The sequence below is a fragment of the Candida oxycetoniae genome (assembly GCF_023343755.2).
Source record: "Candida oxycetoniae strain CBS 10844 chromosome Unknown scaffold5, whole genome shotgun sequence".
NCBI lineage: Eukaryota > Fungi > Ascomycota > Pichiomycetes > Serinales > Debaryomycetaceae > Lodderomyces > Lodderomyces oxycetoniae.
The window spans coordinates 242,976-270,536 of NW_026055366.1; the positions used below are offsets into that span (position 1 = coordinate 242,976).

Here is a 27,561-nt window from a genome sequence, read left to right on the forward strand (position 1 = left end):
TACTAGTGTCATTAGTCAATGATGCTCCACTATCGAGCAAAGTGAGGTAGTGTATTGCTCCACTAGCTCGCTTTGCTTCATAGTGTTGTTACTAGTGTCACTAGTCAATGATGCTCCACTATCTCGCTTCGCTCGAAAGTGTCGCTCGATAGTGTCGCTCGATAGTGTCGCTTGATGTCTTTATTTTAGCACACACACTACTAATCCTCACGCGCCAAATTCTCGTTTCGCAAATTAGCCACCTACAAAACTTGCATCTTATTGAACGAAATTTCTCGCAACAAGTTTATTGGCTCACATTTTCACCATATGGTAGCACCGAAAGCCTCTGAGTTTTTCATTTTCTTTTAACACTTTTTTTTCATTGAGATTTGAATTTTCTTCTTCATCGACAACATTAGCAAAGGACATTTAGCGATATATACATAGATAACACCCTTGTCACCGATATATATAATGTTGTCAGCACGTCCAGTCTTACGTAATGCAGCTCGTTCTGCTGTCATGGCCGTCAAACCATCATTGAGATTTGTATGTTGAAAAGACACTTGACAATTTTTCATTTTGAGAGTTTTTAGGGAAAAAAAAATATACAGGGGGGTTGATTGCATCTGCTACATCAATTGGAAAAGAGTCTGTTTTAAACACTCTTTTCTTGTTTTGCATTTTTGCTCCTTCTAAGTTGCTGTTTCTCGACTAGGTAGGTGTCGTCCACCAGCACTTTCCCCCCAATACTTGTTTTCCTTTCTTTCTACTCACTTAATTCCCCCTATCAATTGAGTACTAACCAAAACAATCCAGGCTCGTTCAACCCTGTTAATTGCTCAAAGATACGCTTCTGCAAAAGCTGCTCCAACTGAAGTTTCCGCAATTTTAGAAGACAGAATCAGAGGTATATCCGACGAAGCTAATTTAAATGAGACAGGTAAAGTCTTATCAGTCGGGTATGTATTCAATTTAATCTACAAGAAGAACGGCATCGGGGCCGGGGACCGGGACCGCGACCCCTATTCCCCCTTACAACATCTCGAATATCTTGAAGAGTTTTTCACCTGGTGTGGGATTCACCTGGTGTGGTGCACTCTTATTGGCCAAAAGAAAAAAAGATCAATTCCTTTTTTTTTTTTTTTTTGGTAAATTTGCACACATTTTTCAAGAAGGGCTCGTAGTTATGGCGCTAAGAGGTTATATACTAACAAACATATCATTACCTTTTTAGAGATGGTATTGCACGTATATTTGGTTTGAACAACATCCAAGCTGAAGAATTGGTTGAGTTTGCTTCAGGTGCCAAAGGTATGGCTTTGAACTTGGAAGCCGATCAAGTTGGTGTTGTTTTATTCAATTCCGATAGATTAGTTAAGGAAGGTGAAACTGTCAAGAGAACCGGTCAAATTGTTTCTGTTCCTGTTGGTCCAGAATTATTGGGAAGAGTTGTTGATGGTTTGGGTAACCCAATTGATGGTAAGGGACCAATCAATGCCAGAGGACTCTCTAGAGCTCAAGTTAAAGCTCCAGGTATTTTACCAAGAACCTCAGTTCACGAACCAATGCAAACTGGTTTGAAAGCTGTTGATGCTTTAGTGCCAATTGGTAGAGGTCAAAGAGAATTGATCATTGGTGATCGTCAAACCGGTAAAACTGCTGTTGCATTAGATGCCATTTTGAACCAAAAGAGATGGAACAATGGAACAGATGAAAAGAAGAAGTTGTACTGTGTTTATGTTGCCGTTGGTCAAAAGAGATCTACCGTTGCTCAGTTGGTGCAAACTTTGGAAGAAAACGATGCTCTTAAATATTCAGTCATTGTTGCTGCCACTGCTTCAGAAGCTGCTCCATTACAATATATTGCTCCTTTCACTGCTACAGCTATTGGTGAATGGTTCAGAGACAATGGTAAACATGCTTTGATTGTTTTTGATGATTTATCAAAACAAGCTGTTGCTTATCGTCAATTGTCATTATTGTTGAGAAGACCACCAGGAAGAGAAGCTTACCCTGGTGATGTTTTCTACTTGCACTCAAGATTATTGGAGAGAGCCGCTAAGATGAATGAAGCCAACGGTGCCGGTTCATTGACTGCTTTGCCAATTATTGAAACCCAAGGTGGTGATGTCTCAGCTTATATTCCAACCAATGTTATTTCTATTACCGATGGTCAAATCTTCTTGGAAGCTGAATTGTTCTACAAAGGTATCAGACCAGCCATTAACGTTGGTTTGTCCGTCTCCCGTGTCGGTTCCGCTGCCCAAGTCAAAGCTATGAAACAAGTTGCTGGTTCATTGAAATTGTTTTTGGCCCAATACAGAGAAGTTGCTGCTTTTGCTCAATTCGGTTCTGACTTGGATGCCTCAACAAAACAAACTTTGAACAGAGGTGAAAGATTAACTCAAATTTTGAAACAAAAACAATACCACCCATTGGCTGCTGAAGAACAAGTTCCAGTTATTTTCGCTGGTGTCAATGGTTACTTGGATAACTTACCACTTAACAAAATCGGTGAGTTTGAGGAAGCTTTTACTCAACACTTGAAATCTAATAATGCTCATATTTTGGACGCTATTAGAGACAAGGGTGAATTGTCCAAATCTAATTTGGATGATTTACACAAGATTACCAAGGACTTTGTTGCTGGCTTTGAATAAGGTATAAAATACAAAAAAGAAGAAGAAAGACTAATTTGAGTTTTCATAGCTAAATAGAATCATACATATTCGACCGAGTAAAAAAAAAAAAAGAGGAAAGATTTTTGAAAAAAGAGAAGAAAAAGAATGATGGTGGTATTCTTCTTTTTGCAGTTTATCTATGTATTAGTAGTAAAAAGAAAGAAAAAAAGAGAGGAATGATTATGCTTCTTCATCTTGTCTTGGGTACGATTCTTGAGAGTTTCTGGAATTGGTCTTTGCCGAAATGCTAGCTTCATCATCTTCATCATCTTCATCACTGTCCTCTGCATGGTGATGGATTGCCGTTTTGCGTCTTTGAAAATCTTTTATATGAGCAGTATTCAACCGATCTGTAAATTGTTTGAAATAAGTTTTTCGTTGTTGCAATTGTGGACCCGAAGGTATAGACATCCTTGATAAATCGATTGAGCCAATATCGTCTCCTCTAGATTCCGCATGTGCAGTAGTATACCCAACAGATTCTTCTGTTGTTTCCTCACCACCAGCACCAGCACCAGCACCAGCACCAGCATCAGTTCCTTCTTCAACATGATACTTTTGAGCCCTATACCGCAACTCAACCAATCTTTTAACTGCTTTCTCGACTTTAGCTGATACGGCATAAGGTAATGGTGTTTCCTTTGATGCTCGGAACAAGATGACGTTAGTGCAGTGCTCGTTTTCCATTCTAAAGAAAACCCATATAAAACGACGTAAGATCTCAGCTAGTGCAACACAAAATGAAGTCACCGCACTTTGTTGAATTTGATCACCAAAAAACGCATAAAATATCCACTGAAACCGCAATATGACATCAATAATCATCGCTGCATAATAGTAATACTTGTTTTTGTAAAATAAATAATCTCGCAATAAAAAGTTTTTTGAACCCATTTGCAATAATGACCAATCCATTACTATATCCCAAATCGAACAATAAACGGAGTTGATGGATGCAAACATAATAAAGGTCACTTTCTTATTCAAAGACCTGTCAATACGGTATAAACTAAGTGTCATATAGTATATCGTTGAACAAGTATATTTCATCATATTGGCCAAGTGAGGAAACCAATCTGCTGTATCCATATAACGTCTGATACACTGCAATAATCTCCAGACACTTGGAAGTGCAGCAAAAAAGCCCATCAAGTGTGACTTCGACGACGTGCATGTGTTTCTATCAGGATTCTGTCCTGCTAAAGTACCTCTCCAATGATGAGCATACATGCAAAAGAAAAATGACAAGTTCCCCATGGTATAAGTTAGTGAACAAACAATATCTCCCAAAAAAAAATCTCGAAATTCAACAGGATACAAGCCCGATAACAATAATCTCCATAATGCAAATTGTAACCATCTTCTGCTGGGGCCATAAAACGCATTAGTTGGCCACATAAATATAACAATCATGACTCCAAAAAATATCCAAGGCCAATCTCGGCCTGGGAATTTGCGAGGCCAAAAATCACTAAAACTGAACCACGCAATTAAGGATAGAAAAGCAAAGGCAAAGCTTGGTAATAACCAATATTGCTTATAGTTTAATGCCGTAGCTAAATCAAACTCAAAAATGAACTTGTAATTGATACGGAATTTCTCAAAAACAACCATATTGATCCCAAATAAAAGAAACATAAGCGTTAATAAGAAAAACCCTCCCCAGATCTGAAGTATATATCTCCCCTCAGGTAGATCACCATTCAAGGTTTTGTATAAACCTGTATACAAGCCCAATACAAATAAAGGTATACCAAACCCAATCAAAGTTCCTGAACTGAAAAACTCACTATAATAGGATGGTTGTTTCATTTCGGAGGCATTTATCGTATATGTAATAGTTTTTAGCTTTTCCAAAGCATGTTTTCTGTCACTGGAACCGGAATCAAAAAATGTAATGAATAATTCTTCAACTTGGATTATAAGCTTACTTAGCAAGTCACTAGTTAAAAAATAAGAAGTTGTATCAATTTTATTCATGAATGGCTCCATTATGTTTGTACTCATGGCTTTATCGTATTTCTTTGTAATCTTTCTAAATGCCGTTCGATTCATTATCTTATAAGACTCTAGGATGGATAAAGATCTATAATGTTCTAAAAGAGCTGCTTTGAGCTGTTTCTTTGCATACAAATAGGGAACTCCAAAATGTCGTTTCTTTTTGATGGTATAATCTCTTCTTCGAGATTGTCTTGATTGACTCTCAGTTTGCAGCTCAGGTGTAGATACACGTGGTGATGGTGCTGGGATCGCCTCAAAGTCTGATTCTGAGTCAAAGGAAGTTTGATCATCTCCAGGCCTGTCAGTTAGATCAACAATCCCATTCCGTACTCTATTTTCTGCATAGTTTAAATCCGTTTCATCTTGAACATTTAGTGATATTTCGTCTTCTACATCGTGCTTATTACTTCTCTTTCTTCGCATCAATCTCTTTAAGAATGTCATCGAAGGCAATGAGGGAAGTTCATATCTATTCAACTCGCTGAGAAAGAACTTGGTGTGGAAAGCTAATTCATTGACATTATAGGAGACAGAGGCATGGTCACCGTTACCGTTACCGTTACCGTTACCGTTTAGTGAGAGTGGATTGTGACTCCTATGATCATGCAAGTTTCTTGTTTGTATTAGTTGAGTTCTTTGGTCCCTTAGTTGGTACAACTGATCTTGCAATAAAAGAAATCTCTCATAAACAAGTTGCTCTCTTTCTGAATAAAACTCGTCAACTTTTAATAACTCCAGATCAAGCCATTGCTGAAATTTCCTTTTTTCAGCCAAATAATCGTCTTTCCGCGACGATGACCGTAAAGAATAGTTGAATATCGATGGGCGTAGCTGTTGCAGTGAATAATTATAGCTATGACTATGTTCAGTATCTGTAGCAAAAGTACCTTGCTCATTTTCTTGTCCATACCCTCTTGAACCACCACCACCATCAATTGGACTTAATAGTGGTGTTCTGTCATCGTTAGTACCACTATTTTTCGATTGAAATGTGAAATCTCCAGTCAGTTTCAATTCGTCATACTCGTCCTTTAAACTTCGAATTTTCTTAATTAATTTCTTTCCTTCTTTGTAATTGACATATTGGTCCTGCCATTCATTCACTAAACCTTCGCTCAATGCCTCACCAAACTTCATGGTCACCTGGGGCCCCACCGCCCTAGAAAATATAAGCCTACTGGAGATTTACAAACCTCAACTCTTGACAATACGGGGTGTGGAGAGATACCTCGTGTTTTAGTTTATCCACAATTTATCTTCTTTTAGTTTTCCCCGGTCTGGTCACGTGACTTGAAGTATCCGGTATCCCGATGAGATGAGATGGAAGATGGAAGATGGAAGATGGAAGAGGGAAGAGGGAAGAGGGAAGAGGGAAGAGGGATGTTGAGGGATGTTGAGGGATGTTGAGGGATGTTGAGGGATGTTGAGGGATGTTGAGGAAGGCTGAGGAATACGTTTCAAGTATGACACCTTTTCTTTTAATTAATTAAAATCTATTTATCGTATTTAACGTACAATGCGTCTATGAAATGCGGATGCTTGATGCCAGGGGGTTTCGCTTGCTTGAAACCCTCGACCGCTTCTTGAACAGTCCATCCAAGTACTTCCACCAAATAACAACAAATCAAAAACCCAGTTCGATTGAAGCCATAATGACAATGAACGCCGATAAGCGCATCCTCAACATCACTGTTCAGTAAAATATCATTAACTAGTTGTATAAATCTTCTGATTGAGCTTTGGTCGGGCACTACTTTGGATACTGTAGCACATTTATAGTATTGAATAATCTTGAACGATTTTGGACTGTAAGGTGGGATATCAGCCGAAATGTCTATAATGGCAATGAGTTTCCCTTTTACTCCCTTTATGCTATTTACTTGGTCAGAATTATAGAACATGAGTTCTACATTTGCTGGGCTATGATTGTTGTCACCTTCTCTTAGTGTCTTCATCCCCAACATTGGCGCAATGTCACTACCGTTGCGTCTCGTTATATTGAAGGAAATCGGCTGCAAATCCAGCCATTTCAATTCATTTTTTAAACCCCATTTGTCTCCTGATATCAAAGCCTTGACTTTTAACACCCAGGCAGGACTTAAGTGCAACCGTTCTGGGAACTTCAGTTCAATGTGGTTCAAAATTATACCACTTATATATTCCGGCTTGACCAAGAGTAAAGAATGTCCCACATCCTTGACTTCAACTGATGATGACACTTTTCGGCCAAAAGTGTCAGCTAAAAACTTATCTCCCTTGTATATTGCTTTCACCCCAGTTAACTGATCATTTGATCCGCCAATGAATAGTGTTTTCTCATATGTATGTTTATCACAAGGATTATCGTTGAACCGTTCAACCGCTACTAATAAATCAGATGTTGTTGCTCTCCGAAATCCCTTTGCGTATTTCAATAACATAGATGAGTTCACATCCAAGTTCCAGCGGAATTGCCTTAGACTGTTATAAAAAGCATTATTTGTCTTTGACAACTGTCGAGTTACACTGGTGCTGTTTAAGCCAGATAATCTGTCCCAGACTCGAAAATAATCAAACAAAAACGGCGCATACGTAAATAATTTGAATGCACTACTTGTTTTATGAACAGCGGGGACCAACTCTTGTGTCTCTTCTATCTCAGGTGGTGATAAAAGAATCATGCCTTCAACTTTTCCTCGCGCAAGTTTTTTCGCTAGTTTAATCGATATATGAGTACCCATTGAGTGGCCAATAAGGACAAGTTTCTTGTTCTCGGAAACTTGTTGCGATATAAATTCGTACACGATATTAACAATGTTGTCAGTTTCAAAATCGTGCCATGTCATTTTCTCAATGCTTGCCGAAATCTTTCTTTGGTCTTGAAGAGTTATTGGCGATAAAAACTTACGATTGTTATAAAACTGTATTTTGGAATTACCAAAGCCAGGCAAATCTAATGCTATAACTTCAGAACATTGTGATAACAACCCCATCAATGGTTCAAATTGTGACATTTGGCCACCCATTCCATGAATGAAAACTAGGATAGGGCTTTCACTCAATTCTTTAGAGATTTTCTCTTTATCCTGAAAAGACATTTCTTGGTTAGCATCGTTCTTGGTGAAATTGGTAAGCGGATGAGGTATTTTCAATGTTTGAAGCGTTATTTCATCTATCGACAAAGTTGGTTGGTTCGATAAATCAATACTTGTTGTGGATGAATATTTTGCAACTAAAGAACAATCATTAGCTTCATTCTCTAATATATATTCCTCCAACTCATTGGAATAGCCCAAAAACCCAATTTTCACAAACTCAACCAACTTGCTCCATATAGTTTTAGTTTTCTGTTCTTGAAGTAAGGCTAATTGGTGTAGTTTTTCGCACGAGGCTGGCGCAGTATTAGCAAAAGTTGAGCTTCCTGCTGAAGCCTTTACTGCGAGGAGTTCTTGAAAATCCTCATCATTCAACTGCAGCATATCACCAAGTGACCTCCTAGTCTCTCTCTCTCTCTCTCTTGTCCGCCCTGTCCTTTCACTAAAACCAAAATGAACAACTTCTAGCTATATATATATATACGAATGATCTTTTTGATAATTTCCACAAAGTGCGCAAAGATAAGGGAGTAGCGCTACCGTTTATGACACCTAGCCGCCAGCGAACAGGACGATGGTGATGGTAGGGCCACCTACACTAGCGAGCAAAGCAAGCTAGTGGAGCAGCACTGACGGGTTTAATTGCTTCAAGGCTACCTACACTAGCTCGCTTTGCTCGCTAGTGGAGCAGCACTGACGGGCTTAATTGCTTTATTTAGTTTGAGTGGTAGGGGTTGTTTTGCCATTTTTTATCGTATTCAATTAATATGCTTATAGTCTATATGGTTATATTATCGCTTACTTTCTGTATGCTAATAATCTTTATGTTTATAGTCTATATGCCTATATTCTATATGCCTATATACGTTTATAGTCCATACGCCTATATTCTATATGCTAATAGTCTATATGCTTACTTTCTGTACACACGGGTTTAATTGCATCCTATATCCTAATATTCTATACGCTTATATTATTCTCGCTTATTTTCTATACACTTACTGTCTATATGCTAATACTTGTATCTTATACGCTTACTTTTTGTATGCTTATATTCTAGAGACTTGTAGTCTATATGCTGATATTCTATACGCTTAGTTTCTGCAGGCTTACTTTTTGTATGCTTAGTTTCTGTTTGCTTATATTCTATATCCTTACAGTCTATATGCTAATATTCTATACACTTACTTTTTGTATGCTTACTTTTTGTATGCTTACTTTTTGTATGCTTATATTTTATATGCATATATCCTACACGCTTACTTTCTGTATGCTTAAGTTCTACATGCATATATCCTATACACTAATATCCTATACACTAATATCCTATACACTAATATCCTATACGTTTACTTTCTACCGAGTATTTAGTTATTAGAGCCACCTACTGTTTTTCTTTTTCGCAACCATGATTCTTGCTACCAAATGAAACCATTAGTTCAACAATATTGGTAAGAGGTAAAGTGATTCAATCGATTTGCAAGGTTTTACATTGCTCGGTTATAACTGTCAAACCAGAGCGAGATAGTGTTGTAACAAGCTATTCAGTACCGCTCTTACAGGCATATAAGCAATAATATAGGTATATAAGCAAAGACAGGTATATTAGCAAAGACATAGGTATATATTATTCAATGATATGTACATATACAATGTAGAAAGCTTATATACTGATATTGCTATGTAGCCTTGTAGTTTTATTTTTCGAGTGACGGCTGATTTTGACAGAATGACAAATAGCTAATAAGCAAAGGCACTGGTTAAGCAAAAGGAGCTGGTTAAGCAAATGCACTGGTTAAGCAAAAGGAACTAGTTGTTTGGTTGAAACTACTCTAATTTGTACAAACTAGTAACAGAGACTTCTCGATCCATTGATATGTACCTACTCTCTATACTATCCAGCAGAGCGAGAAGACACTACTCTCTATATCTCTACTCTCTTTATTTACTCTCTTTTCTCTCTCTTTACTCTTTCTATATATCTATTCTCTCTATATTACTACTCTCTCTCTTCTTTCTATATTTATGTCTTCTCTCTCTCTTCTTTACCATCTACTAGACTCGTTTCACTCGTCTAGTTTTTTTTGCATCAGTTTAACTCAAACTCAATAGTACTCTACATATTACTACCAACAACTCTACTTCTACACTATCGGGCAAAGCAAATTACCCCATATATAATCTCTCTATAGACTATCTCGCTTTGCTCGATAGCCTATCGACACTCGTCTAGTCTGCCACACCAAGATGAAAGCTTTATCAGAAACCTTTCCTTACCCTATTCTAAAACCACAATTGGTAGCACAGATTCAACAAAGAAACCTTGAAAATAAAGCCCTGATGGATTATATATGAAAGGTTGATTCATATGTATAAGTTCTTCTTTAGCAGCTTGGAGCTAGCAGTGAGAAGAAGTAAAAGCTTGAAGAAAAGGTAAAGAAAATTGGGCATTATTATAAGATGGTTTCGTCTTCTGGGCGATATTCCCTCCACATGGATAGAGACTCATTCGATGAACTTGATAATTCCTTGGACAAAGCGTTAAACAGTGCTACTAGTAACTTGAACACATATTCAAAGTCAAGGGAGTTTAAGAATAATTTTCAAAGTCAAAATAGTCGAAATAACTCCTTAAACTCGGTTGGAGCTATACCGCTTAGAACAATAAGCGGTAGAACCGATGAAGGTAGTATAGAGCACCACGAGGATGATGATAATGGTGATGGTGATGGTGGTGACGACTTTCCTCTTATAGCGGATCCTCAAAGACTAACAAATCGGTTTGCTTCGTCGAGTTCAGTAACCCTTGCGACAAGAAGCGTGTCGTCAAAGGTGAGGCAACTTTTCAAAAATTTCAGCTTGATGTTCAATGATGCCAAAAGGGACTTGAATCAAAATAGATTAAAAGAGTCTGGTGCTTCAGATTTCAGAATCAATAACTTATGTGACGAAAGATACATTTCGGCTAAAACAACAAATCTCCGAGCAAGCAAAATATACCCATCTAATGCCATTTCAAATGCAAAATATAACCCAATAACTTTTATACCAATAATTCTATACGAACAGTTTAAGTTTTTTTTTAATTTATACTTCCTAGTCGTTGCACTATCCCAAATAGTACCACAGTTGAGAATAGGATATCTATCTTCCTACATTGTACCGTTGGCTTTTGTCCTCACAGTTACAATGATGAAAGAAGCAGGAGACGATATAAGTCGACGTCGTCGAGATAGAGAGCAGAATTACGAAGTTTACGAGGTTCTCAATCGAAACTCTGCAGATGCATCATCATTGACAACGGAACCAAGATATATTCCCTCAAAAGATTTGAAAGTAGGCGACTTGGTGAAGTTAAACAAAGATGTTAGAATTCCAGCAGATATGGTTTTGCTCCAATCTTCGGAGAAAACTGGTGAAGTTTTCATTAAAACAGATCAATTGGATGGTGAAACGGATTGGAAATTGAGAGTTGCTCCAAACGTGACTCAAAACTTTTCAAACGTGTCTCAGATAATAAATTGCGTGTCAATAATAGTGGGTAATCCAACAAAGTCAATACACAGTTTTACTGGACAGTTGGTTTATAATCCCCCCACCGCTAATGGTTCAATTTCACCAACTTCTGCTGAAACATATCCATTGACGGTTGACCAAACCTTATGGGCCAATACAGTGCTAGCTTCCGGTGCTGCAATTGGTTTAGTGATATATACAGGCATTGAAACGCGGCAGCTGATGAATACAACAAGGAGTGGTGTAAAGACGGGATTACTTGAACTTGAAATAAACAGTTTATCCAAGATACTATGTGCTGTTGTATTTGGACTTTCTGTGGCTCTTGTTTTAGCCAAGGGCTTCCCGTTGAAAAAGACGTGGTACATTGACATTATGAGATTTCTCATTTTATTTTCTACAATTATTCCGGTTTCTTTGCGAGTTAATTTGGACCTTGCAAAATCAGTTTATGCTTCTCAAATCCAAAATGATGAATCTATTCCTGATACTATCGTTAGAACATCAACTATACCAGAAGACTTGGGAAGAGTAGAATATCTATTGAGTGATAAGACAGGGACATTAACAAGAAATGAGATGGAGTTGAAGAAATTGCATCTTGGAACAGTAAGCTATGCAGGAGACACAATTGATATTGTTAGCGAGTACATCAATAATCTTATTTGCTACTTAAACTCGTCTCAATTTGGCGTGAAAAAGAAAGATCTTGGAGCCAAAGTGTGCGACTTAATATTGACACTTGCATTGTGTCATAACGTCACCCCGGTTTATGATGACGATGACGACGACAGTGGAAATCCAGGCTTTGGTGCAATATCATACCAAGCTGCTTCACCAGATGAAATTGCCATTGTTAAATTTTGTGATTCCGTCGGATTAAAGTTGTATAAGCGTGATCGACACTCCATCACATTAATGCATTTGCACACCAACCTGTTGCTAGAATTTGAAATATTGTATAATTTCCCATTCAGCTCGGAAACAAAACGTATGGGGCTTTTGCTTAAAAGTAAGCTCAAGGATGAGATCTGGTTCATGCAAAAAGGCGCAGACACGGTCATGGCAAATATCGTTAATACTAACGACTGGCTTGATGAGGAAACCGGTAACATGGCTCGTGAGGGTCTCAGAACTTTAGTTGTTGGAAGAAAATTGCTAACTACCAATTTGTATCAAGAATTTGTGGAAAACTACAATGAGGCTTCGTTGTCTATGCAAGATAGAGACTATGCAATGCAAAAAGTAGTTAGCTATTACCTCGAGCGAAATTTGGAATTGCTTGGTTTAACTGGAGTGGAGGATAAACTACAACATGATGTCAAGCCGTCCATTGAATTGTTGCGAAATGCCGGTATCAAAATATGGATGCTTACTGGTGATAAAGTCGAAACAGCAAAATGTGTTTCCATTAGTGCAAGATTGATATCTCGTGGTCAGTTTGTCAATGAGATAACAAAACTAAGTGATCCGGATTTGGCTATGGGCAAATTAGAATATCTTAGAACCAATCAAAATTCTTGCTTGCTCATTGACGGAGAATCATTGGCCACCTATACAAAGTATTTCTGTAATGAGTTCTTTGATATTGTTATTCATTTACCTGCAGTAATTGCATGCCGTTGCTCACCTCAGCAAAAAGCTGATGTAGCAGTTTTTATACGGAGAATCACTGGCAAGAGAGTATGCTGTATTGGTGATGGAGGTAATGATGTGAGTATGATACAGTCAGCGGATGTTGGTGTTGGTATAGTTGGAAAAGAAGGGAAACAAGCATCCTTGGCTGCAGATTTCAGTATTGATCAGTTTTGCTATCTTTCCAAATTGTTACTTTGGCATGGTCGAAACTCTTACAAGAGATCGGCTAAATTAGCACAGTTTATTATACATCGTGGACTTTTAATTTCTGTTGCTCAAGTTGTATACTCAGTTTCGACTCATTTCGAGCCCCTAGCGTTATACCAAGGGTGGTTGATGGTAGGATACTCCACAATTTATACCATGGCCCCAGTTTTCTCGCTAACATTAGATTGCGATATTGATGAGCATTTAACTAAATTATATCCCGAGCTATATAAAGAGTTAATATTGGGGAAGTCTTTATCGTACAGGACATTTTTCATGTGGGTATTTATATCATTATTTCAGGGCAGTGTTATCCAAGTAATATCTCAACAATTTCAAACATTACTGGAGAAGAAATTCACTTCAATGGTTGCCATTTCATTTTCTTGCTTAGTGTATAATGAGTTGATTATGGTTGCTATGTCGATCAATAAGTGGAACAAAATAATGGCAAGTACAATAATTGTAACGTTTTTGGCATATGTGGGTTCAATACCTATGTTATCAGAGTACTTCGATCTCACTTATATAGCTTCGTTTGCGTATACTTGGCAAACTGGAGTGATTTTGACCGTAAGTTTGTTCCCAGTATGGTTGGTTCAATACTTGAATAGAAGGTTGAGACCACCGAGTTATGCCAAGGTACAACAAGATTGAAATAAAAAAGAAAGAAAGAAAATAGAAGAAAAAGAGGAAACATATAATTAATAGGTTTCATTTCGAAAGTTTTTCAAAAATCATGGGATATTTTTTGTCTTCATAAATCTCAAGATGATCACTATCTGGTCTTCTTCAAATAAGAAGCTATTTCTAAATTTTAGAATGTGTTTCCAACGCTTTGAGTTCATACCTTTCAATTCTCTAAATATTTTATCCCATAAATGCAATCCACCGATTTTTGATCTAACCGTCTTTGGTGTTACATCAATGCCATACTCTTCACTCAACAAAGGCATATGAGCCCCACGTTGTAAAAAGATGGCCCAAATTAGGATATGACCGAGGTATGCGAAAATAGAATAATCCAAATCGTGAGAATGGGAATTCTTTTTTGACGCAGTAATGGAAGTTCTAGTGTTTTCTAATTTGAGTTCAGGATAATCACTGAGAATAGTCATTAATTGAGGATATTTCAACATCGTTTTGCTAAACCCAGATGATTCAAACAAAGCTACATTTACGCATAATTGAAAAAACATCTGCTTGAATTCTTCGTTTGCAAATAATGATTCTGAATTTTTGAAAGTAAAAGTCTTGCAAAGCTGTGCATATTTAGACACCGATGATGAGTTTAATATTGTTTTGATTTTAACATCTGATAAATCATTTTCAAGGATTTGCTTGTGCGATACACCAATAATGGTTCTTATGGGCTGAGCTTCTGGTAACCTGTCAACAAATGCTTTGCTTGCTGAATTAACTGAATTTAGGGTTACACCAAATCTCGTGCTACTACTTGAACTGATTGTAGAACACTTCTGTCGACTTGTCTTTATTGAAGTCTGCTCCTCATCCTCCTTTTGCACCTCCTTCTTTTGCACCTCCTCCTTCTTTTGCACCTCCTCCTCCTTTTGCACCTCCTCCTCCTTTTGCACCACCTCCTCCTTTTGCACCACCTCCTCCTTTTGCACCACCTCCTCCTTTTGCACCTCCTCCTTTTGCTTCTTAAACTCTTTTCTTCTCATTTCTCTCTTTTCTCTCCGCGTCATTTTTTTGATGCCTTCACGCCCTTCCTTCAGCAATTGCTTGTTGGTTACGTCATCCATGATTGGAGCTTGTTCCTTATATACGGATTCCTAAGAAATTTTTTAGTTAGTATTCTATCACAAAAACTTTATCGTCACACCTCAGAAAAGAAGACGAAATGCCTTCCATTGTATCCACATTTTCCTTTCTGAGGTTAAAACGTTTTAAACTTTGCTTGAAACTTTTTTTTTTTTTTTTTTACTTTTCTTACGTACATTTGGTGAATGTTGCTGATTGTTAGGTGTATCTATCCTGTTTGGAGTTTTTCCGTCAACGGGTTTGTTATTTGTGTAGATACGGGAATCTTCAGTTTTCAATTTCACTTCTTTTATTATAGTCTTTTGGTTCCCTTTCTGTTCTAAACTCCTTTCACCTCTATTTTTCTCTTGTTCTTCTTGAGACACGGTTTCAATTTCCCCTATTCCTTGATTCCTGTCTTTTTCGTTCGACAATGTAGAAGGAGAGTTCCTGGACTTTTTCAGGCTCTTTCTCTTTCTCTTTTGTTTCCCTTCGGTGGCTAAATCAGCCAGTACTTTCCCATTTGTGACCTTTCCTGACTTATCTTTGTGCTTGTCTTGAGCGCTCAAAGAAATACCACTAGGATATTGTTTCAGTTTTTTCAAAGAACCTTGTGTGTTTTGATCTACCATTACCATCTCATCAATCTCAACAAATTCATCCTCATTATCACTTGAAAAGTCAAGGCCAGCCATGTCCAGAATAACTTCCGCTACCGTGAAATGATGAGAATGACAATTGCTCTTATTATTATTTCCATTATTACTTGTTGAACTTTTCTTGTTTTTACCACGTCTATTATTCCCTACTCCAATCTCAATCTCAATCTCAGAAATCAGTTCTTTAGGTATATATACTGTTTCTGCTTGAGTCTTCTCTACTTCTTTATTAGTAAGTAAATAGGTCAAATCATTTTCAAAGTCAATATCCTCATCGGCAGATATGGACGGCTCTAAATGAGCCGCTCCTTGTTCATGCTCACGCTCCTCCCTCCGCCTAGGTTTAGCCAACACTTCGCTTCTTCTCCTAACACCTCGCTTCTTCCCAGACAAGGCGTTATCTTTGGCCATTTCACTCAAGCAACGACGATTCTATTCCATGATAATTATAAAACAATCCCAGAGTCACCAGAAAAAAAAAAATGAAATAAAACAAAACGTTTACTGTACGATGGAAATACGAGAAACTGGCTGCAAATTTGCTGAAGTTTTCATAAATTTTGCAACCATGCTGCAAAAAAAAAAAAAAAAAAGGCAGATCACGTGTGGGAGAAGGTTTGTGCAGATGGTTAATCTTTGTTTTGATTGCAATTGAAGAAGTAGTAAGTACAACTATAAATTTAGATTAGATTACATGCACTTTGTTGACTCGAAATGAGACTGACAAAAGGAGAAATTTTGCCTGCTGTTTCAGAAACTACGCTACCAACTCAACATTATGCGACACTATGCTCCACTATCGAGCAGAGCGAGATAGTGGAGCTCCACACTAGCTCTGGTTAACACTTTGTAGACACTATCGAGAGATGATATGCGACACCTATCGAGAGATACTATGTGACTCTATTGAGTGACGCTATGCTCCACTATCTCGCTTTGCTCGATAGTGGAGCATACCAGATCTTATTAACACTTTGCAGATACTATTGTGAGTACGTAGGTCACGTGAGCACTATTTCGTTCTGCTCGATAGTGGAGCACTTTGTGTTGTTGTAGAGGGTAGGAGGTGATCTTTTAAATGTTGGAGTTTGGAGAAATCAATCATACTGGGTAAATTGCCAACTTTTCTTGTGGGCTAGCCGTATCCAAACTTTTCAGCAGTAGCAGCAGCAGTAGCAGCAGCAGCAGCAGCAGCGACAATAATGATGAGGCAGACAACATCCATCCACATCCACATCGATACGATACCTTGGCGCTACCAATCAAGGCATCGCCTTTTTCTAGCCTGCTCCCTCTCTGTCATTATCCAATGACTAAACGCCATATTCAAATATAGAAAGGGTAACATTATCTTGCAAAAAGAGCTCTCCCCTCCCGCACTCCAAAAAAGATGTCCACAAAATCATTTAGGCAAGTCAACGAGAGCTTGAACCAAAGAATTCAGCAAAATCCATATGGCCCTAACCCTGCTGATTATCTTTCCAATGTTGGTAATTTCCAATTAATTGAAAGTACTTTAAGAGAAGGAGAACAATTTGCAAATGCTTTCTTTGACATGGAAACCAAGATTAAAATAGCTAGAGCTCTAGATGATTTTGGCGTTGACTACATTGAGTTGACTTCACCAGTGGCATCGGAACAAAGTAGAAGAGATTGTGAGGCTATTTGTAAATTGGGTTTAAAAGCTAAGATATTGACTCATATCAGGTGTCATATGGATGATGCAAGAGTTGCTGTTGAAACTGGGGTCGATGGAGTAGATGTCGTTATTGGTACGTCACAATTTTTAAGAACATACAGTCACGGCAAAGATATGAATTATATAGCACAGAGTGCAATCGAAGTTATAGAGTTTGTCAAATCAAAAGGAATAGAAATTCGATTTTCGTCAGAGGACAGTTTTCGATCAGATTTGGTTGATTTGCTAAATATATATCGTACAGTGGATAAAATAGGTGTCAATAGAGTTGGTATTGCCGATACTGTTGGCTGCGCTAATCCAAGACAGGTTTATGAGTTAGTGCGTACTTTGAAATCGGTTGTCAATTGTGATATCGAGTGTCACTTCCACAATGATACTGGTTGTGCTATTGCCAATGCTTATACTGCTTTAGAAGGTGGAGCCAAATTGGTTGATGTAAGTGTATTGGGAATTGGTGAAAGAAATGGGATAACTCCATTGGGTGGATTTATGGCAAGGATGATTGCAGCTGACCGCGATTATGTCTTGTCCAAATACAAAGTGCACAAGATCAGAGATTTGGAGAATTTGATTGCTGAAGCAGTGCAAGTCAATATCCCTTTCAATAATCCAATCACCGGGTTCTGTGCATTTACACATAAAGCAGGTATTCACGCAAAAGCCATTTTGGCCAATCCGTCAACTTATGAAATTTTAAACCCAAGTGATTTTGGATTAACTAGGTATATTCATTTTGCTAATAGGTTAACTGGATGGAATGCGATCAAATCGAGAGTTGACCAGTTAAATTTGCATTTAACGGATGCACAATGTAAAGAAGTTACTGAAAAAATTAAAAAATTGGGTGATGTGAGACAGTTGAATATTGATGATGTTGATTCTATAATCAAGGATTTTCATTCTGACTTAACAACACCTTTAGTTAAACCAACTAGTTCTGGATTACCTAAAGTTCCTCACATCTTGGAGGGACTAAACGAATCTGATGCATGAGAGCCCCCAAAGCATAAGGAAGAAAAAAAAATGAAGAAGAGAGATACTTTATATATAGGTAAATTATATATTAAGCTATCTAAATTGAGTCTACTCTAATTTTCTGTGACGGTAACTGCTCGATAGTGTCAGTCAACGATGCTCCACTATCCCGCTCTGCTCGATAGTGTCAGTCAAATGCGGATGCTTTTCAGAGTTTATGCATCAATGTCAAGCACATTGAAACAATACCAAACATGATTGACATTGTAATGCAAATCTTGAAACTCTTGAAGTGTTTACCAGAAGTTATCGAGACGCCTTCTTTTTTGTCGGTACGGTATATGACAGCTGCCGCAATCAAGTTTATAATAGCAACGAGGGTGAGTATATATTCAATGAGAGTATACATTATTGTAAATTTTTTTCAAAAAAAAAGTCAAACCCCTTCAACTCATTAGGCAGGTACAAAATCCTCCACTTTCAGACTATGACTTTTGTACCAATGGTAAGCTCTCAGATCTCAAGGCAATGGTAAGCTCTCAGATCTCAAGGCATGTGTTTCCCATAGAAAGTCATGATAAAATGAAAGAGAAAGAATCAAAAAAAAAAATTTGCAATAAAAAATGAGCTTATAAAGATAGAGACAGAGTAAAAAAGAAGATGGCGTAGTTACATATAATTGTTACATGTACTGGTCAATATTTGCTTTTAGAAGTTGTTTGAAGCAGCTTTATAATGGATGAAATACGAAGATACTTCCCACCAATTGGATTGACCCCACGGACGTAATAAATCCTTTTGACCCGAACTTACCTATTCATAAAAAGAAACATGTTTTAAAAATCTGAGAGAAAAAAGAAGGGTGCGACTGATGTGAATTTGGTTTTCTCTAACTCGAGACTATTGATTAATGACACTATCGAGCGGAGTGAGGACTAGCGAGCGAAGCGAAATAGTCTCTACTTACTACTCACTACTCATATAGACTAGCGAGCGAAGCGAAATAGTCTCTACTTACTACTCACTACTCATATAGACTAGCGAGCGAAGCGAAATAGTCTCTACTTACTACTCACTACTCATATAGACTAGCGAGCGAAGCGAAATAGTCTCTACTTACTACTCACTACTCATATAGACTAGCGAGCGAAGCGAAATAGTCTCTACTTACTACTCACTACTCATATAGACTAGCGAGCGAAGCGAAATAGTCTCTACTTACTACTCATTACTCATAAGGACTAGTGAGCGAAGCAAAATAGTCTCTACTTACTCTTCATTACTCATATGAACTAGTGAGCGAAGCGAAAGAGTCTCTACTTACTACTCACTATTCATATGGACTAGCTCGCTTCGCTTGCTAGTCCACGCTTCCTAGTCTACGCTTGCTAGTCCACGCTTGCTAGTCCACGCTTGCTAGTCCACGCTTGCTAGTCCACGCTTGCTAGTCCGTATGAGTATTTTCAATAGCTACAATGGAAATGCCAAAGGTAATGACTCAATGACGATGACTCAAGGAGTAACATTTTTCTTCAAGATGGCGGTTGCAGGTTCGATAAGCAACTACTGTGCGATGACTTTACTGCATACAATCTCTTCATACCTCATCTCTTGTAAAAAAAAAAAAAAAAACAACAACCCCAGAGTATGTCAAGATTTGATTGATTTAAAAGTTAATGTATCCTTTTCCACAATTGAAGAGGTAAGATGGGAGTTGAGAAACCTGTGAAAACCACCAAGTCAAAACTATCTAACAGAAGAAGGAAAAAGAGAAGAACAGAAGATTTTTCCTCTTCTTCAGAATCGTCATCGTCATCGGAATCGGAATCGGAATTGGAATCATCTAATGAGAGCAACATCAACGAACAAGAAGACGCTCTACAAACTACAGAAGATATCGAGGATATTGAGCTAGAGTCAGATTCGGAAAGTAGTAAAGAAAATAATAAAGCTCCTGACAACTTGACTGTTTGTCAAAAGCAACAACTTGAAACAATTCCGTTTCCAATTACATCGATATCTAATGTGACAAACACAAACACAGCAAGCGCTCTTAAAAATATAGCAGATCTCACAGCAGTAACCAAATCTGTTGATGCGTCAAGACAGGAGATGAACAACAAATTTCTCAAACTAATGACAATGGAGTTTGATGCTGATTTGGATGAATTGCGGAAAAAGCCAGATTTCAATGAAAAATCATTGGTTGTGTTGGCAAAAACACTACAATCAGGTGTAAATATGTTTGACTATGATGCAGTACAAGCACTCTTAAACTGAAGATGCAAAATAGACGATGGCCAGACTAGACACAACACTATCGAGCAACGCGAGATAGTGTTGTAGTAAGCTACTGACTGAACCATATTTAATAGACGCTTGCTTCGTTACAAGATTCACGTGAGTGTCGCGTGACACAGTTTATTTTCTCTTTTTTTCATTTATTTATTTTTTCTTCTTCTTTTTTCTCTTAACAACAAACCTATGACGTAACGTTATTTTTATCTTCCCCCCCCCCCCATATCGATCCATCATCGTCTCTCTGCTTAATACTTCTCCCGTTCCTTTTACCTTCCTTGACTAGACAGAGTTGAAGAAAAAGCCGTATGGGCAAGAGTAATTAAGACCGATCCATTTATCGCCTTACTACTCTCTACTTTTATCGCCTCACTAGTCTCTACCTTTATCGCTTCACTTTCCTCTACTTTTATCGCCTCACTAGAACTTTTATCGCTTCACTAGAACTTTTATCGCCCCATTAGCTCGCTTTGCTCACTAGTCTCTACATTTACAATCTTGATTGCTTTTCTAGTTGCATCATTGGCTCAGCCCATACTTTTTTTCCTGCATCATCTCACCATCTTCCGCATCGGTACTGTCTCTTCTCTAGGTGGGAAGAGTTTTGATTCTCTCGTTTAGTCTTTTTATTTTTCCTCTTGTACACCCACATGGTCTAGTAATATATATTTAAGAGGTGGCTCTTTAAGATTAAACACCCATTCCATTTATTCATTTTGACTTGTGAGACCACCCTTTTCAGTTGAGACCAGCCCTTTTCCATTTAAACCTTCTTTATCACCCTAGATGAATATCATTTTTGAGCTTAAATAAAAAAGTCTTTTGTTAGCCGCCGCTTACCAATAAGTTTTCGGACTTTTAATTTTTCCACTATTATAATACTAGTTGGTTGGAGAGTTTTATTTCAAAGATGCCTAAACATGTTAGTAGCGAAGATCTTATAGCTGCGAGAGGTAATGATGCAACTAGTTCAGTTACTGCAGCAAATTCTACAATTGCGACACATAAATCTACTATTGGCGGGAGTAACGGAGCGAGTCTCAATACCAATATAACCGAGCCTTCATTATTACAAACGGATGGTAGTGGCGATGGTGATGGTGGTGGTGATGATGATGGTGAACAGTCGCCAAAAGTTTATCCAAGGTCCTCCTCCGCTTTGGAAGATCCAGCTAATGAAACGAGCGCATTGTTGCCGCGATATAACAACAATGAAAATAATGATGAAGAAGAAGATGACGGTAACGGTGACGATGACGATGACGATGACAACATGAGTCGAATTATTAAGCTTGCAAAAAGACCTAGTTTTATTTGGACATTTTGTCTTGGAGTTGTTGCTATAATTATCTTTGAACTAACGTTTTTACCAAGAACCTCACTAGCGAGAGATTATAGGAGGTGGCACGGCATTCATTTGACTAAAGCTGATGTGAAACGAAATTTCATACAAATAACAGGAATAGGTAAAAGTCTTACAAACCTAACTACTGAAGAGTTTATAAACACTTGGTTGACCAACTTTACACTGATAAACAACAAGTCAAAGTATAATCTCATACATGACGATAATCCTGAGTTGACTTTTTACATTGAGTCCAATTTCAAGAATTTTGGGTTAAAAGTGGAAAAGTTTAGCTACAAAGCGTGTGTTCCCAAACCTGAAAGCTCAAGTTTGAGATTACTAGACTCACAAAATGTCCCCATTTACCTGTGTGATATATTGGAGCCAAATTTTAAAACCCCTGCGTTTTACGGGTTTGGAGTTGATGCAAATGTTTCAGGTCATTATATATTTGTGAATCAAGGAACTCCCCAAGATTATCAAAAGCTTTTGCGAAATGATATACCATTGAATGGGAAAATATTCATTATCAAAACACATCTCGATGAGAGAAATATCACCGTTGGAGAGAAATTGGCCCTTGCAGAACACCACGGCGCCATTGGTGTTTTGACCTATTTTGAAGTACCTGATATCGGCAATGAAGACTCAAAGTCACCAAATATCAACCTTGGTATTTCCAGAGGTTGCAATGACAAACGAGTTAAAATTCCAGTTGTGCCAATAAGCAAAAAGTTGGTGACACCTATCTTAAAAACACAACCCACACCTCTGAATATTAAGACATTTGCTAAATGGGATTACCAGCCACAATCTAGGTACAATTTCAAGCTTGAGTTAAACTCAGTGTACTCGTATGATGAAACTCCACGAAAACTTACCAATGTCGTAGGGACACTTAAAGGTATTATGAATGATGCCGATATTATTATTGGAGCTAGGCGAGACTCCTATACTTTGAACAATCCATTATCGGGCCATGCTATCATGTTTGAAGTTATGAGGAATTACCAAAGATTAATAAAACAAGGCTGGAAACCATTGAGGAATATAAAGTTTGTTTCATGGGATGCATCGCATTTAGACTTATTGGGTGTTGAAGCTTTCACAAATGACTCCAGCGTGTTCGATCCAACGAGGCCAGTTCTTTCATACATAAATATCAATGGCGATGCGGTAACCGGAAGTAATTTCAATGTAGACTCGAACCCGTTATTTAATCATTTATTACGCAAAACCTCAAAGCTAATTCCTATACCGAAAGAAGCAACAATGATGAAAACTTTGAGTGATACAAAACACAAGTTATTTTTTGACGACGATGACGACGATGATAATGATGATGATGATGATGATGATGATGATGATGATGATGAAAGCTACACGACATTACACCGATACTGGCAAAAACAGGACAATTTAAGCATCAATAATAATCTCGGGTGGTCTGCGTTTTCCTCGGAGTCAAAGATCTTTCAACAACACCTTTCTACGCCAACCATTGATTTAAAGTTCACGAACAATGAAAAGAGAGATGGCGCTAGGTATATACCAAATTCCAATTATTACTCTCGTGAATGGTTAATCAAACAGTCAATTGACAATGACTTGTTGCTTCATGGGTCATTAATCAGATTTATTGGGTTGTTGGGAATCAGTTTGAGTGAACATGAAGTTGTTGATTATCGGACGTATGCATACATTAGGAAAATCGAGTCATTTTATAAGACTTTTTTGGAAAGTGAGGAGCAAAAGTTGAAAGCTTGGGACCAAAAGTTAGTTCCAAGCTACCTCATATATAAATATTCGATTTTCCAACACCTTGATACCGATGCGCCTGTTGCTTTTCATCAAATAGTAAATCAATTTACAAAACTCTTGAATGAGACGGTACAGCAATCAAAGATATTTGATGAATGGAATAAACAAGTTGAAGATGGATTAACAAGAGATTATCCATGGTATAGATACTACAAGAAACTTCAACATTTTGCCCAATTTAAAGTTTCCAATTATAAATTGTTACATTTGGAAAGGGATATGAAGTTGAATGATCAAGACTATATTTACTTAGCAAGCAAACTGCCACACGGACAAGGCAATGGCAATGACGATGAGACAGAACTGGATGGTATTTTAGAGGGCAGTGGTTCACCAGACAAGGAGTATTACTATGATTCAGTCATTTACGGGAATGCCAAATTCAATGTAAAAAACAACGAGGTATGGTATAAAAATCGTTTGATAAAGAGTACTTTTACATATTTATACGAGGCTATAGATGGTGATGATTATGAGTCAACGGTAAAATGGTTTGTTTTGATTTACGAAAAGTTTACAAACATACAGTATAAAATGACGTAATTATAATACAAACAACACTATCAAGCAACACTATCGAGCAACGCGAGATAGTGTTGTAGCAAGCTACTGAGTGGTACTATCAAACAGCACTATTGAGCAACACTATTGAGCAACACTATCGAGCAACACTATCGAGCAACGCGAGTTAGTGTTGTAGCAAGCTACTGAGTGACACTATCAAACAGCACTATTGAGCAACACTATCAAGCTATCTCGCTTTGCTCGATAGTGCAAGCTACTGAGTGAACCATATCTGATAGAGGGTAGCTAGTTATTAGAGAGCCATATCTGATAGAAGGTATCTAGTTATAGGAGGACCATATCTAATAGAGGGTAGCCACTTCTAAGAGAGCCATATCTCCTTATGAAGGAAATATACTTGTTAGTATATATTATAATTTCTATAAACTTTATTGATAAGATTATTATTACAGATTAATATAAATAATATTATAGAGTCATATACATTTATATTATAGAGTCATATTCTTATATTGTAAAGGCATTAAGAGTTGAATAGGCACCCTGGGAATAAGAGTTGAATAGGCACCCTGGGAATAAGAGTTGAATAGGCACCTGGGAATAAGAGTTGAATAGGCACCTGGGAATAAGAGTTGAATAGGCACCTGGGAATAAGAGTTGAATAGGCACCTGGGAATAAGAGTTGAATAGGCACCTGGGAATAAGAGTTGAATAGGCACCTGGGAATAAGAGTTGAATAGTATATAAATAGTTATATGCCTAATCATAGATATTTGTATCTTTAGTGTTGTTTACAAGAGAAAAAAGTTTATCGATTTAGTCGTGCAAAGTGTGTATATTCCTAATGTCGCGTTTATTGTCGCGTTTTCATCAAATCTCTTTTTTACAACCAAATTTTTAGCAGTCAATTTTTAGCAACCAATTTTTAGCAGCCAATTTTTACAACCAAGTTTTACAACCAAGTTTTACAACCAAATTTTTTACAACCAAATTGATTTTACAACCAACTTATTTCAATAACAAGATGATGGGGGTATAAGTAGTCACCCCCGTGGCACCCTTGGCTTTCATTTCCAAATGTATATTTCACCATCTCTTATTTCTTGCAAACTCTTGTCCTCTCTCTTTCTTTTTCTTCTTTTGTTGTTGTAGATGGAGGTTGAATACAAAGCATCATCAGGCTTGCAGACAGCCTGGCTATTAGCCACATTAGGCTCTAAAGCATCTTCAAGAAGCAAGATCATTAGAAAAGAAGAAATCATGCAAGTGCTGATTCCACGGATCTGTAGAGAATTGATTGAACAACCAGAAACAAACATAAAATATCAATCGCATATCCTTCATGGCATCTCAATTATCTATACAACCAAAACATCACACGTTCTAAATGATGTCAATTACATTCAAATGAGATTGCAAAACTCTCATCGTTTTTTGAGTAAAGAAAGTTTGGAAAAGCCGAGTAATGTAAGTAGTAAACGAGGGAGATATCTTGAAGATGATGCAAATTTTTACTTGAATTTGGACCTGATGCCAGAGTTGGACTTGGACTTGGATTTGGATTTGGGAACTTGTCAAGATGATAATCTGGCTGCCAAAAGAAGAAAATTACAAATTGCCAAATTTGACCAGAATGAGTTTCCTGTTACCTTTGAAAACAAAATTGAACAAGTTGGTGGGTTGGCATTTGCCCTTTCAATGAATGAGCAGGAAAGTAAAGAAGTTGATGGATTCTTTGACACTTCTTTCAATTTCGGTGGGTTTCGAAACGGGAACGAAGAAGAGCTCTTACAGGATCAAAAACATGGCGTGAGGATGGAATTTGATGAAGAAGGAAACTTGCAAGAAATTCGTCAAAAAGAGATGCAAAATGAACTATTGCAAAATGGTGGTGATGACGATGACGGTGATGCAAACTTTGACTTGGAGATCTCACGCTTACAACAAGAAGATGGCTTGAATCTGTCAAGCCAAGAGTTTGGAATGGAACAGGAATTCCAAATGTCAACAAACGCAGTGTCAAATCAAGCACAAACCAGTGGTGGTGGTAGCAGCAGCCGCCTAGCACAAAATCGACTTTATAAACTTCGCCTTGATAATGAGTCGACAATGCCTAGGGATGAAGCTATTTTGAACCATTACAATTATATCCATAACATGAAACAGAGAATGCCCTGTAAAATACACAATATTAGTGAAATAATAGAGTCAATAAATCATTCATATTTGCGTCCCTGGGTGCGTGGCACAAACAATACACTTGTCAATTCGATGCTCGAAGAGTCGATATCAAGAACTATGGGGGTTTATCAACGTACCGAAATTATGGAAAATGAAGCTTCTGAACAAGCTAGAAATGCGCAACACATTGAACGGTCGCGAAATTATGATCAAAGTGTATTAGAGTATGGAGAGGAATTGAGATTGCAAGATGAAGTGTTTGAAGAGGACTTGTTAGGTATGGACTTGAATTTGGAGCAGTCAGATGAAAATAATGAACAAGAACAAGAACAAGAACAAGTTGATATTGATCATGAGGAAAACCACCACAACCACCAAGAAATATCCTTTGAATTTTCTCGTAGCTCTTCAATAAATTCAAGTGAGGTGGAAAAACTGTTGACTCCTAGATTAAACCATTTTGTCAAGTATTTTAAAAGTAAACTGATTGAATTAGAGCTGTTCGATGTCGATTGTAATACTTACCAACTAAAATTTCTGGAGTTGGTTCCAGAAATTACTACACCCACACATGAAACGGCGCCAGTCTCAAAAAAATTGGCTGCAAATGCATTTGCAAGTATTTTATTTCTTGCCAGCAAAGGGCTCATGGAAATTAAATCAAAAGTGCCGTCTCAAGAAAATCAATTATTAAAGGCATGTGACATCACCATGGTGATGTCACTATAACAGTAATCAAATGACAATTTACTGCCGTTCCCCCATTTTTCCCTTTGTTCGTCTTTATTCCAGTTCATTATCTCAATATGACCTGCAGCAATTTGCAATATTGCGTTTGTTTTTCTTTTTTTTTTTTTTTTTTGCAACTTTCTATTATCTCCTAGTCTCCTGCTTCATTGTGCAGAATTACTAATTTGTGTGCTTTCCAGTTCGTTTTTAAGTTTGCTACCCTCCACTTCTTCATCGCCTCATCACATTAAAGAAATTGCTACATTTTAATTCAAAAAGAATGCGTGATTAATTGAATTATACTTATACATACAAACAAATACGAATGATCCAAATTTTTTATCAATTAAATGAGGATGAACTTTCTCTTCTTTGGGACTAAAAAAACGACAAAAATAAGGATGAAGTATGAATTGGAAGAGTACTTTGTAATAGCTTTTTTGCTAATTTAAAACAAACT

The 27,561-nt window shown here is 37.5% G+C and overlaps 9 protein-coding genes across 9 annotated transcripts; 6 read left to right on the top strand and 3 right to left on the bottom strand. All coding sequences in view use genetic code 12, as the record gives it.

The window, feature by feature from the left end:
- Positions 1–456: 456 nt before the first annotated feature.
- ATP1 (F1F0 ATP synthase subunit alpha) lies at positions 457–2,645 on the top strand (the record flags this gene model as incomplete). Its single annotated transcript, XM_049326789.1, has 3 exons — positions 457–531; positions 802–944; positions 1,220–2,645. The coding sequence occupies 3 exons, from the start codon at positions 457–459 to the stop codon at positions 2,643–2,645; spliced, it is 1,644 nt and encodes a 547-aa protein (XP_049182103.1).
- Positions 2,646–2,846: 201 nt separating this feature from the next.
- SYG1 (Syg1p) lies at positions 2,847–5,804 on the bottom strand (the record flags this gene model as incomplete). The annotated part of the gene is made up of 1 exon (XM_049326791.1): positions 2,847–5,804. One exon carries the CDS (start codon positions 5,802–5,804, stop codon positions 2,847–2,849), a length of 2,958 nt encoding a protein of 985 aa, XP_049182104.1.
- A 356-nt stretch (positions 5,805–6,160) lies between these two features.
- On the bottom strand, positions 6,161–8,125 carry KGF56_000841 (triacylglycerol lipase; the record flags this gene model as incomplete). The annotated part of the gene is made up of 1 exon (XM_049326792.1): positions 6,161–8,125. The coding sequence occupies one exon, from the start codon at positions 8,123–8,125 to the stop codon at positions 6,161–6,163; it is 1,965 nt and encodes a 654-aa protein (XP_049182105.1).
- Positions 8,126–10,234: 2,109 nt separating this feature from the next.
- KGF56_000842 (putative aminophospholipid-translocating P4-type ATPase) lies at positions 10,235–13,759 on the top strand (the record flags this gene model as incomplete). The annotated part of the gene is made up of 1 exon (XM_049326793.1): positions 10,235–13,759. One exon carries the CDS (start codon positions 10,235–10,237, stop codon positions 13,757–13,759), a length of 3,525 nt encoding a protein of 1,174 aa, XP_049182106.1.
- An 80-nt stretch (positions 13,760–13,839) lies between these two features.
- Positions 13,840–16,750, bottom strand: KGF56_000843 (uncharacterized protein; the record flags this gene model as incomplete). Its single annotated transcript, XM_049326794.1, has 3 exons — positions 13,840–14,898; positions 15,064–15,892; positions 16,677–16,750. The coding sequence occupies 3 exons, from the start codon at positions 16,748–16,750 to the stop codon at positions 13,840–13,842; spliced, it is 1,962 nt and encodes a 653-aa protein (XP_049182107.1).
- A 165-nt stretch (positions 16,751–16,915) lies between these two features.
- Positions 16,916–18,220, top strand: LYS21 (homocitrate synthase; the record flags this gene model as incomplete). Its single annotated transcript, XM_049326795.1, has 1 exon — positions 16,916–18,220. The coding sequence occupies one exon, from the start codon at positions 16,916–16,918 to the stop codon at positions 18,218–18,220; it is 1,305 nt and encodes a 434-aa protein (XP_049182108.1).
- Positions 18,221–19,909: 1,689 nt separating this feature from the next.
- On the top strand, positions 19,910–20,482 carry KGF56_000845 (uncharacterized protein; the record flags this gene model as incomplete). The annotated part of the gene is made up of 1 exon (XM_049326796.1): positions 19,910–20,482. One exon carries the CDS (start codon positions 19,910–19,912, stop codon positions 20,480–20,482), a length of 573 nt encoding a protein of 190 aa, XP_049182109.1.
- A 928-nt stretch (positions 20,483–21,410) lies between these two features.
- On the top strand, positions 21,411–24,209 carry KGF56_000846 (uncharacterized protein; the record flags this gene model as incomplete). The annotated part of the gene is made up of 1 exon (XM_049326797.1): positions 21,411–24,209. The coding sequence occupies one exon, from the start codon at positions 21,411–21,413 to the stop codon at positions 24,207–24,209; it is 2,799 nt and encodes a 932-aa protein (XP_049182110.1).
- A 1,134-nt stretch (positions 24,210–25,343) lies between these two features.
- KGF56_000847 (uncharacterized protein) lies at positions 25,344–27,101 on the top strand (the record flags this gene model as incomplete). Its single annotated transcript, XM_049326798.1, has 1 exon — positions 25,344–27,101. The coding sequence occupies one exon, from the start codon at positions 25,344–25,346 to the stop codon at positions 27,099–27,101; it is 1,758 nt and encodes a 585-aa protein (XP_049182111.1).
- Positions 27,102–27,561: the final 460 nt, after the last annotated feature.